General features: G+C 38.4%; 1 protein-coding gene across 2 annotated transcripts in view; it reads left to right on the top strand.

Annotated features, from left to right (window-relative positions):
- The first annotated feature begins 816 nt into the window (after positions 1–816).
- Positions 817–12,183, top strand: part of abca12 (ATP-binding cassette, sub-family A (ABC1), member 12) — an 83,334-nt gene continuing 71,967 nt past the window's right edge. The window contains exons 1-7 of one of the 2 annotated variants that reach the window (XM_071923132.2): positions 817–1,019; positions 2,331–2,408; positions 2,769–2,862; positions 6,142–6,283; positions 8,998–9,125; positions 9,636–9,709; positions 10,888–11,058. In XM_071923132.2, coding sequence (XP_071779233.2) covers positions 2,343–2,408; positions 2,769–2,862; positions 6,142–6,283; positions 8,998–9,125; positions 9,636–9,709; positions 10,888–11,058 — 675 coding nt within the window. In that variant the 5' untranslated portion in view covers positions 817–1,019; positions 2,331–2,342. Of the gene's footprint in view, positions 1,063–2,330; positions 2,409–2,768; positions 2,863–6,141; positions 6,284–8,997; positions 9,126–9,635; positions 9,710–10,887; positions 11,059–12,183 lie in introns of both variants that reach the window. The other variant, XM_078286068.1, reaches the window with a different exon arrangement.

The raw sequence follows: 12,183 nt of genomic DNA, 5'->3' as shown, positions 1-12,183 counted from the left end.
AGAGTCATTAGTTGGATTGAGATTTGAAATGTGACCATCAAGTAGTGTAGGTGTAGGCTATACTATACATTTAGATCATTAAGATTTATATCAGCCTGAAAAGATGGGTAAACCATAGAGATAAAACAGTGTTATATCTCTATGAGGTAAACAATAATAACACAATAAAGATAATAAGTGAAGTTTGCCAGTGCTTGTGCACAAGTAACCAATTACATTTACTCAAGTTACTGTAATTGAGTAACTTTTTGTGTACTTGTACTTTTTTGAGTATTTCTGAAAGTCAGTAATTTTACTTTGGTATGTTTTTGCTGAAGTAGGCTATTGTAGCTACATTTTAAATCACATTCATTACAGAGTATACATTTTGAAAACTGACAAATTGTGGAGCCATTCACAGTGAGAAGAGGAATCTGACTTTACTTTGTTTAGGCTATGCGCTTTTTTGTGTAATTTCCACATTTTCCAATTAAAAGAATCTAGTTTGAACTGAATTGCATGGGAAAGATCACAGCGAACAACGTTCTCCTTCCTAAAAAGAAACTCGAACTTTTACTCTGAGGACCTTTTAAATGTAGCAGATTTTTACACCAGTACTTTTACTTCTACATAAGTAAAACATCAGCAAAGTAACAGTGCTTCTACTTGAGTAGGACATTGTAATGCTCTTCCCACCACTGCGTGTGCATGCTCCCATGAAATGAAGCCAGCAGCCTGAAGGACAGACAGGTTGCAGCAGAGTACACGCCCCTCACACTGATTTACCTGCACCTGCATACAGGTAGAGGCGCTCAGAGCAGCTGGGACCGAGCAGCAGAGAGGTAGCACAGGCTTGCACCGCAGTTACAGGATCACTTTATTGGACGGGCATTTGCATCTGGTTTTCTCCCATTACCGAGTGATGGAGAGGGCCGCCTGCTAGGAGCCACCTAGCGCCATGCCCCCCTCACGAGCCCGTGCTACAGTTGGATTACAATCACTTTGACACTTTGAATTCATTAAGAGGAAAGATCAACCAGGTAGGTCCAACTTGGAGCGCTCCAGCATTCCATTATCCATTAGGTAAATAAATAAATGAAATCCTGACATTTATAGGGAGAGACATTTTTCAGAGGGCAAAGTTTTTATCAAGCATTAAGTCGGTGTCCGCGTGATTCAGAGAAGCATGTGAATTTGCGTGAAGCTTTCATACGCTTCCAAGTTTGTTGATTATTATAGATCACTATTTTGCTGATTTAGTTCTCCACTCCCTGCTGCCATAGTCTACGGAAGCGTAATGCATTCACTTGAGAAAAAAAAATTTGCCCTGTTTTTCTGAAGTAACGAGATAATTATCTCAGAAAAACAGAGCAGAATTTTTTATTTTTTTTTTAAATGCTGTTTTTCTGAATTAACGAGATAATTATCTTGTTAATTCAGAAAAACAGAGCAGAATTTTTTTTTTCTCAAGTGAATGCATTACGCTTCCGTACTATGTGTTATGTCTGAAAAAATCATGGCCTACATTAAGTCACAATCTGTTCTGCCAACTGAGCCTCAGCCAACAATACGACGCCAATAGTGGGATCACCTTGAGGAAAAATCACTATACGGATAGGGACTTGAGTGTGTCTGTGGTATTCAATAGTGAGTTTATAGTGACCTTATTGTGCATTATGGTATTTTTTTTTATCGCTATAATCTTTCTATAATATTCCTTTAGGGACCGGTGGCACTAGGAGTTTATACTGACCTTTCTATTTTGCTCTATAGTATCACTATAGGATTTTCTATGGTATGTTTTTTTTTTTTTAACCTATAGCAGCTCCACGATATTTTAAAGTTGCTGTGATTTTTGTATAGTATCATTCTAAAATTTACACAGGATTAGCCTGCCATACTTTATAGTAGAGACCCCATTGAATCTTAGTTGATCATTCAATCATTGATTCATCCAATAACTGAATATATAATGTATATTATTAATAATTCAATAATTGATTCATCCATTAATTGATTATATTATGCATATTATACATATACTTAAATGGCTTATGCATAATATGCATAATGTATTCAATGTATATTTATATATAGCCTATGTAATATACTGTATATATAATTTATATTACAAGTTTAAATACATATCAATTTGATATATTATTAAATATATTGTATGTTATGTATGTTATATTTATAATAAGCATAATGTATTCAATATATAACACAATCTGCTACTACTACTCTACATTTACATGCCTGCTCTTACATATCCAGTGAATAATTCTATTGCACTGCCAGTTTATGAATGAGATGAAATCTGATTTTCACATGATGTGTCTTCCTGTCAGCCTCTTCCCCTGATGGCTTTCTTCCATCAGCTGCGACTTCTCCTCTGGAAAAACGGCCTTGGTGTCATCAGACAGCCAGTAAGTCACATCCAAGCACACTGGGGCTCTCTTATTTTCATAAAAGCACAAGAATCCATATTGAAAAGACTAATTTTATCATATACACACCAATAATCACAACAATTATCACTTTTTCACCAAATGCAATAAAAGTACAGGATTTTTTCTTGTCATTGGTGTGGATAGAAATCAAGAATTCACAGTGTAAAGCAGTGATTACTGACACAAGTGGTAAAAGGACCTAACAGAACCTCCATATTTTAGGGATATTGAACCATGAATCATTCAAAATGGATATTGGAAATGAACTCATCGTATATTGAATATTAGTGCTGTGCTGTTTTCTCATGCAGTTTGTTGTGGTCTTGTGTCTTGTAGGGATGGTCGCTGACTCTCATCATCTGGCCCCTGGTCATCTTCATCATCCTGGCCGTCACCCGCAACCAGTTCCCCCCGCAGATGAAAGACGCATGTAGGTGTCGCTTTTTGCACTCTCTAAAACTGGAGGTGGTGATCTTCATGGAGAGACTCGAGTCACAGTTTTAATTGCTTGAGACTTGATGCATGAAGAGAAGACTTGAGACTTGACTTGACTTGGGTTCTGGTGACTTGGGACTTGACTTTGACTTGTACTTTGATGACTTGAAAAGGTTTCTAAAGTCTTGACTTGAGATCTTGTGTTTGTGTAAATGACTTAGATTGAAAGTGATGAGATTTGTTCCAGCAGACGACTGAATTTAAATTCTGTTTTCTGAATTTGTATGGAATGAATGAATTTATTGAAGTTGAAACTGATAGAAATCAAACTCATGATGCTCTTACCAAGTTTTTATCCTATTAAAACCATATTGCATTGAAAAGTCCTAGATATTTAGTTTTCTTTAAGATATCAAATTGATACTGGACTCTTGATTTGTTCTGACTTGACTTGCTGTTCTACATTTAGACTTGAGACTTGACATTAATGACTTGGACTTGACCTGGACTTGTCAAATGTCAAGTTGTAATCAATATGGGCCATATTGTAATTACAGAGGCATATTACAATTTCATCTGTTCTGTCTGTATGTGTACAGTGTTTCTTCAGAGTGTTACAGCAAATATTTATTGGCAGTCATCCCTTTGAAAATGCCTAAAACAGGCTCAACATGTTATTGTATGCTTTCAGATTATTTTGAAATGACAATGGCAACTGGTGATGAAGAAAAACACAATTGGCTTGAACTGCATGAGCGAAATCTTGACTCGACAAAGAAAGCAGGGTGTTTGTTTGGCGTCTCAGAAAATAAATAGTGATCTCTGCATACCGCAGCCGGGGACATTCCAGTTTCACAATCCCAGTAAACAGTGAGAAAGGAGCCTCTATGGTGTGCGCCTGTCCCCTATCTCTACCGCATTATCACTGTGTTTGTGCTCTTTTACTTTTTAACCCAAATTGACTGAGAGCTTATTGCTTGCAACAAACAGCAGTCAGGAGTTAGCCTTGCTCAAGGGCTTCTCAGAGTTCTTCAAGCTCAGTTCTCGAAGTGATTCTCAAACTTTTTCATATCAAGGACCCTAATTTAGTCCACATTAGGGCCCCATTTGATGAGATTTAGTCTCTCAGACCCAAATCGGAGAATATTTTTATTGTTGGATATGATTTTGCCCAGAATTCCATGACTATCTGTATTGTAGGTAGAGCGATAACAGTGAAACTGTGATCAAAAGTCATTCTTCTACATTCTCAACTTCTTGTAAATGAAATAGTGCTGAAGTTTAACAATTCATCAATTTGATGTGGACCCCCTGGAACCTCCTCAAGGACCCCTGGTGGTCCCCGGACCCCACGTTGAGAACCACCGCTCTAACAATTAGGTTACAACCTCCTCTCCCATATTTATGCCAAATCTCTTTGAATAAGAGCATGAGTAAAATGAAAAGGAGCTCCTAGCTTTATCCAGGGTATGACTATAACCAATTAACCCTCCCACTTTTGTCCCCTCAATCTTTTTTGACGGATCAAATTCAATAGATGTAACATGATAAGCCTGCTTGCCCTAATGCAAAACCCCAGAGAGTAAATCTGAACAATGGGTCATGTGAAGTCTGGTTGTGTGTTTTTTTTTTAATTCTTTATGGAAGCTGACATAGTAGTGGACCGCACCCCAAACAGGCAACAACATTATCTATGCGCTCAGACTGAACCAGATCCCCCTGATAAAGCGATGAGCAGTATAGGCTGGAACCAGATAGTGTGACAGCCTTGTGACTCACTGTGCTACAGACAGTCTAATGTGGCCTCAGAGGACGTGACAGTCCGGGAGAAGCTTTCAAAGTGGGTCAGTGTCTTTCACAGAGATAGTGCTTTTACAGCAGATAATGCAGGTTTTACAGAAATAAACCATAAGCATTGGCCATCAACCCGCTCCTGACACCTGCTATCATTGTTTAGAGGCAGGTGCTGTGATTTCATGGTTGGAAAACATCTTTCAGTATGGAAAGAACATATGTTTTGCTTTCCTGCTACTTGGATGGACAGTAATAGTGCACTTAAGCGCTCAAGTGTGACATCCTTCTAGGTTTCCACTTTTCATTTATGGTCCGTAATGAGTGCCAGTTTAAATACTAGATATTATGAAGAGGGGATAATGCACATATTGTAGCCAGTCTTCAAATGCAGAGATAAAATGATAGGGAGCAAATAAGATGCAGGTTTTGCGTCATTTGAAGTCCAGCGATGCCAATCTGCAACATCATTCTGTGTGAGAAAATTCATATCAATTTGTAACAGCGTTTTGTGAGCGTTTTTGCAATTTCAGTACGTTGGCGCTCCAGCGATGTAAATTGCTCTCCTCAATGCCGTTTGTTTGCTATGTACTTTGCTGGTTGATTGTATGCAGTGGACTGACTTGAGTGTGCGGCGTTAACCTGCAGTTGTGAGCTGATTCATGTCTTCAAAGGCAGGGCAAGTTTATGTACTCAAGGGTTCATAATGACTTTAGTCATGATAAAGTGAGGTTAAGCACTATTTACCAAGCTATTATTCTCCCACCAGGAAACATGTTGCGTAAAGACGAAGCATTGATTTCTGATAGAATATTAACAACAATGAATACTAGAGATACCATGCAGTAAAGCCCAGTCCCCATGGCTTTGACTGACTGGAACCTGGCTTTTTGTGCTTTTCACCTCTTTGTTTATTCTTTGTTCAGAATGAATGTTGTTTATGAGGAATATGTTTCTACTCTACAGCTGAAAAATGAATGGTCTCTTTATTCATCCTCTCTATGATACTGGCATTTTATTGAAAACGCACTCAAACCATACTTAAATTTCAAATAAGTTTATACTGTAATATACGTTTTTTTGCCCATTTAGGTATCTAGACTCAAGAAAAATGGTAACACTTTACTTGAATTGCTCATAAGGTATTATAGGCACTGTAAGCACATTATAATCACATTCTGAGAGCATGATAAATATTCTAATTATAACATGATATAATAACCACAATGTGCAAAACATTCAGGGGGTTTAGTACTTCTTAGGGCAACTGATATTCATGATATTAAAATGAATGCAATTTTCTTTTGTTTGCCATATGTTTATAAGAAACGTTTATCTGTGCTTCTTATGTGCTACTTTTAACTGTAACTTTTAACTTCAAGTAAAGTGTTACTGAAAAAAATTATCTTGATGAATGTTAGTTCCTCACTCAAATTAACTGACCAATAACAGCATCTTCAACGTCTTGTCTTGTCTCTTGCAGGCTATGTGGGACCCCGGAACTTACCCAGCACAGGCTTCTTCCCTTTCCTGCAGACCCTCATGTGCAGCATAGACAGCAACTGCCATAACAAATCACGCCTGGTGACCCCCCAAGCATCCAAGACCAAACACAGTTCCAAAAGGTACCCCCGCTCATCAGTCGGGTTTTTACATTATCCGTTATGTACTGGGCTAAGTCTTAGTTAGTCTGAGGGTGTTTTCACACTTGGTCCGTTTCAGCCTCTCAAGTGGACTCAGTCCAATGACTCAGCATTTTTTTGTGCATATGTGAACACGGCAAATGAACTCAGACCCTTCTAAAATGAACCAAACTCATTGTGAACACAAAGAGGACTGAGTTCACATGCAGCTGTTATTTCATTTTCAGATTTCTTTTTTCAATTGAATTTTAAAGTTTACATATATTTAATGTTTATATGGTCCACAATGTTGCAAAAAAGCCAAAGCCCAGTGAATAAATAAAAAAATGCACAGGCATCAATCTGGAAATCAAATTGTTCTTCTTACCTTCCTAAAAAGATGACTTCTTTGAGATTTAAGGTTTGCATTCAACAGCGATGATTTGAACCCTAATTCCCAATGTTGAAGATTTAAGGATTATTGAAGTTATGATTTCAAGCAACTCTACTTCTTCTGTAGTGCTACATGAAACCTTCACATCCTGAACCTCTGCCTATGGTCTATGGTCTATGGACTGCTCACGAGAGTAACAGTAATACTAAGGTTGCTATATTGTATAACAGATTGTTCAACATTAGTAAAACACAAACATCCCAAAATTTCAGTCAATTTGTTGTGCTCCATTATATCATTATATGGCTATTCTGGAAGGCAAAAAGTGTTTAAAATCAAATCACTAATCAGTTTGAATTACAACACACATTCAAAATTCACCCAATGCATGAGAATACAATGAATAGGTTAGCGATGGAAGTAATTTGGTTTGTATAAGTCTCTATGCCAATATTCTCCATTGGCCTGGCATCATGTGATTGAAAGGAAAAGGCGTGTGCGCCTTGGGTCGCGAAGGAGGGACACACCTAAGCGTTGCAGCATCACACGAGAGGTGATTAGTCATTGTCTTCATGGAAAAATACCTCCAGGAAAAAGCCTTCTCACTATAGAAGGCATGCACATTACAGTCCATTTTGTGAGAAGCGACATTCACCTGTTTGTGAGTCACAAAAGCTGAGAACAAGTCAATATTTCAGACCCTCCATCTTTGTCTTTTTTCACATTTCTGTTTTTCTTTTCTCATTTTTCCTCTGCCTTTGACAGCAGGTGATTGTCTCTTTTGGAATTCTTTACTGTATTCCTTTTTTTTAGCGCCGCTCAAAGAAGTTACGTAATCCTTTTTGAAACAGACGTTTACCGATGGAAACACGTCTGCTGCCTTTGTCGCAGTTCGAGCGTTCAATACCCAGAACATCACTCAAGGGATCTGAGACTTGTTTTCTCCCCTGCTTTTGTCACGTCAGTTGTTGTATTCTCTGTTTGCTCCACAGGCAGGCGTGGAGGTGGCAGGGTGTAGGGCGAGGGTGATGGGAAAAACCTGTTTGTGTAACCCTTAACCTGCTCTTGAATGATTGCTGATGCGGTGCTCCAACCCCGTCATGGCTGCCTTTCATCACGTCACTTTTTGTTTGGTTATTTCTTCCCCCCTTTTGTCCGTTCCTGTCACCATAAATACCCTTTCCATTTACATTGGCAGTTATTATATAAGTAATAAATGAGTTTCTTTGGTCAGATGCTGAGATTGCCATGAATGCATGAAAGGAACATGAACAAAGCTTCACCATATTTCTCATTCTCTCACATCGACGTCTACACATTACAGGAATAGTTCACCCCAAAGTAAAAAGTCAGGCATTATCTGCTCACCCACGTCAGTTGAAACTCCATTGAAAGTCATAGGATCACCAAACACACAGCGAGTTAGACCTTGTAGATGCATCTCAGCCTTCTCCCAAACTATTGAAGTTAACAGAAGCATCTTTTTACATCTCAAAAAAAAAGCATAAAATCAAACACCTTGGAAATCTTTCCTTTTTCATTTAAATGAACATATTGTAGAAGTGGCAGGAATGTGGAGACGGACAACTTCTCTCGTTGACTACACCACCTCGTGTGTCATTTATTTGAAACCCAAAGACCAGACAATTTACATCGCGCTGCCCAAAAACACAACACTACGTCGAGCTGCCGTCACTCAGAAAACCAGACTTTCTTAGAGGGACCGTGTCTCCTTAACCCTGAGAAGCACACAATATAACTGCCTGTGTTAAACATACCCAAACCACAGATTATGGTGAATAATGTCCATAGAGTCCGCCACAATATCATGTTTTCATGACATCATGAGATTAGCCCATTGGTCATTGGCATGCCAGTATATCAGACTACATCCGTGTGTCACTATCAGACCACATGAGGAATAATCTATGTTGGTAATAAAAAAAAAGAAAGAAAAAAACAAGATGACAGACTCATGGACGTTTCCCTACACCATCACCTTAGCTGATGTTCTCCTGATGTTTCTCCCGATTTTCATGGTTCAAATTTAACATGGATAATTTTGGTGTTAATATTCTCATCACTTAACGGGTCAGTTGACCAATGGGCCATTCTGACAAAAACTTGGTGTACTCCTTTAAGCGACGACCCCAAACCAAAGACCAACCTTCAACAAATGCCTCCGCACACCAAAACCCAATAGAAGCACTCCATCCTCTCTTCTTCGAAGCATTAAACAGTATCCTTATAATAATGTATTTGGGGAAAATGGGTGGGGAAACCCTGCACTGTCTCATCCGCTCCTTCTGACTTTGCATGACAGCTTGAGCCTCCCGCTGAAGGGTTCCCCCGTGGCGCACATACTTGAGAAGGGAGGTTTTCTCCGCTCAGCATTGTTCAAGGACTCCAACGAAGATCCTACAGCGCTGTTGGAGTTCCTGGAGATTTTGAGTAAGTTATCTTCCTACAATCAGACACACGTTTTCATGGTCTCCTGTGAAGTTCGACTCCTCCAGTTTTGGTTGGAGATTGCATTAAGGCCACAGACCCCCTTTTGATAAGATTTTGTCCCAGGAACCCTCATATAGGAATTGACTTTTGGTGATTTAATATTGAATTTTATAACTCTACACCGTACATGGGAAGATAATACTGGTGAATGAAACCTATGATTAGAGTAGTCTTTATTATATATTTTGTAATTGTGAATTTAGTTTCTAGCTTCTCATTTCACTTCCCCATTCCATTGTTGTTCCAGCTTTGCTCACTTGCCCACCCCATTTTTTCTTTTGAAATATGTAATTACATGAGACAATTCAACATGTTAGCAATGGCCAATCTTGTGGTTTTGTTTTATTGAGTTAAGATATGTAAGGTGACTATCCAATTAAGTTACCATTGGTTTAGCTGCAACTCCACTAATAGCAAGCAGTGTTTTAACAAAGTGTTTTTGTGTTGAAGGTACAACTCACCAAGGAAAGCCTCACAATGCATCTCTCATGAACGGTGTCAATAGCACTCCTCTGGGAGATCAGGTGGGTATTATTAAGATAATGGGAGGAACAAAAATGCTCAGAAAAAGGAAGAGCCATTGTTAGCAGCAGATGGATCAGGACTTGATGTCTTCCCACCATGATGAAAAGAGGAAAACACTAACAGGCTTACAGGAAGGCTTCACAGGTGTATTTCGAGTAAAAGGTCTATTTCTTTTGTCACCTTTATTGTATGAGTGTAAGTTCGAGGAATAGTTTGAGGAATATGATACAGGATGTGCTGGAGTAGCAGTAATAGTGATTCTGGTAGGGATACAATTTCAATTCAATTTAATTTAGTAAAAATATGTATCCCCTTGGACACATATTTATTCATAAATACTTTCTAAAACAATGTTGCAAAGTGCTATTAGAAAAAAAGCAAATTAAACAGTATTTATAGCTGCTACCAGTAGTACCTTTCAGTCAATCCTGCACAACACTAAATTTATTAATTTGAGAATGATATATTGAGTTAAATATTCTACATGACATACACATAACAACCGTGGCAACACCAAAAAATAACCATAATAATAATAATAACGTGGAATGAATATATTAATACAAAGTTAAAGGCCAAGTGCAAAATTTGCATGATAAATAAAGGTAACATTTCAAAAGCAAATTCATAAAAAAATAGTTGATAGTTTTTATAATGCTGGCGCTTTACATGCCTTTGACCCAGATGCTTGGTATTATGTGACCGAGGGTGTATTGTGTGGACTGCGCACAATAGTTGTATGGCGCCTGTATTTGTACAGTCAGACATGATGTTTGTTAGTAGATAGAGCTGTAGAAATATGTTGTTACTATAAGTGTTCATGAATACAATTGTCATTGTAACTGTGAATAATGTGGTTCAGAGGTACAATCACCACTTAGGCTCAGAAAAATCAGACTCAGTTGAATTAACCTGTTTTATGAAAAGGATCAGGTTACAGCCTGAATTTATGGACATATGGCATATTAAGATACCATTAGGAATATGACACCCACTCTGACAAAATGATTGCTGGCATGAATCTAAAATTCCAAACTGAATATACATGATGCAACATTTTCTTCCAAAAATAGCTAACATTTCTGAATGAATGCCTTTATATCATGATGTGAAATAATGCACACCCGTGTATGCCTACTTGTATTAACAAATCTGAATCCACATGCAACCCTTGCAGGAGGCCTTGAATGCCATGCTGGAGTCAATGAACCTATTGAAGAGGTCCATCTGCACCTTGGCTCTTCCCATGATGAACACGTCCTCCCTCAACGCAGTCACCTTTGCTGTGGTCACCTTCTGCAAGTCCAATGACACTCTGCTGGAAGTTTCCATCATCACACTCAACAAGGTGTGTATGTGTGTTTTCTAACCTTTATTTATCCAGGGAAAGTCAACTGAGCACCATGTTCTTTCCAAAACCTTGCTTCATATTCACATTTTTACACACATTCACACCTCATGATGCCCAGTAAACAATCTTCTACTGTTGGTGATTGAGCAGCTGCACTGGAGCAGGTGGTCAAAGTAATACACCAAGTAGTTAATAGCATGGTATTAAGTTGAATGTAGTATTGTGATGTTTGCCTCGTGACTTTTTCATAAGAAAAGTTCATCTATGCTTCTAATGGTAGGCTCCATGCTAACACTTTAGCATATGCTATGTTGAATGATAGTAGGCTCCATGCTAACACTTTAGCATATGCTATGTTGAGTGATAGTAGGCTCCATGCTAACACTTTAGCATATGCTATGTTGAGTGATAGTAGGCTTCATGCTAACACTTTAGCATACAGTATGTTGAGTGATAGTAGGCTCCATGCTAACACTTTAGCATATGCTATGTTGAGTGATTGTAGGCTCCATGCTAACACTTTAGCATACGCTATGTAGAGTGATAGTAGGCTCCATGCTAACACTTTAGCATATGCTGTGTTGAGTGATAGTAGGCTCCATGCTAACACTTTAGCATACGCTATGTAGAGTGATAGTAGGCTCCATGCTAACACTTTAGCATATGCTATGTTGAGTGATAGTAGGCTCCATGCTAACACTTTAGCATATGCTATGTTGAGTGATAGTAGGCTTCATGCTAACACTTTAGCATACAGTATGTTGAGTGATAGTAGGCTCCATGCTAACACTTTAGCATATGCTATGTTGAGTGATTGTAGGCTCCATGCTAACACTTTAGCATACGCTATGTAGAGTGATAGTAGGCTCCATGCTAACACTTTAGCATATGCTGTGTTGAGTGATAGTAGGCTCCATGCTAACACTTTAGCATATGCTATGTTGAGTGATAGTAGGCTTCATGCTAACACTTTAGCATACAGTATGTTGAGTGATAGTAGGCTCCATGCTAACACTTTAGCATATGCTATGTTGAGTGATAGTAGGCTTCATGCTAACATTTTAGCATACAGTATGTTGAGTGATAGTAGGCTCCATGCTAACACTACAGCATACACTATGA

This window comes from Centroberyx gerrardi, chromosome 10 (genome assembly GCF_048128805.1).
Source record: "Centroberyx gerrardi isolate f3 chromosome 10, fCenGer3.hap1.cur.20231027, whole genome shotgun sequence".
NCBI classification, from domain to species: domain Eukaryota; kingdom Metazoa; phylum Chordata; class Actinopteri; order Beryciformes; family Berycidae; genus Centroberyx; species Centroberyx gerrardi.
This window is presented reverse-complemented; position numbering and strand designations above follow the sequence as displayed.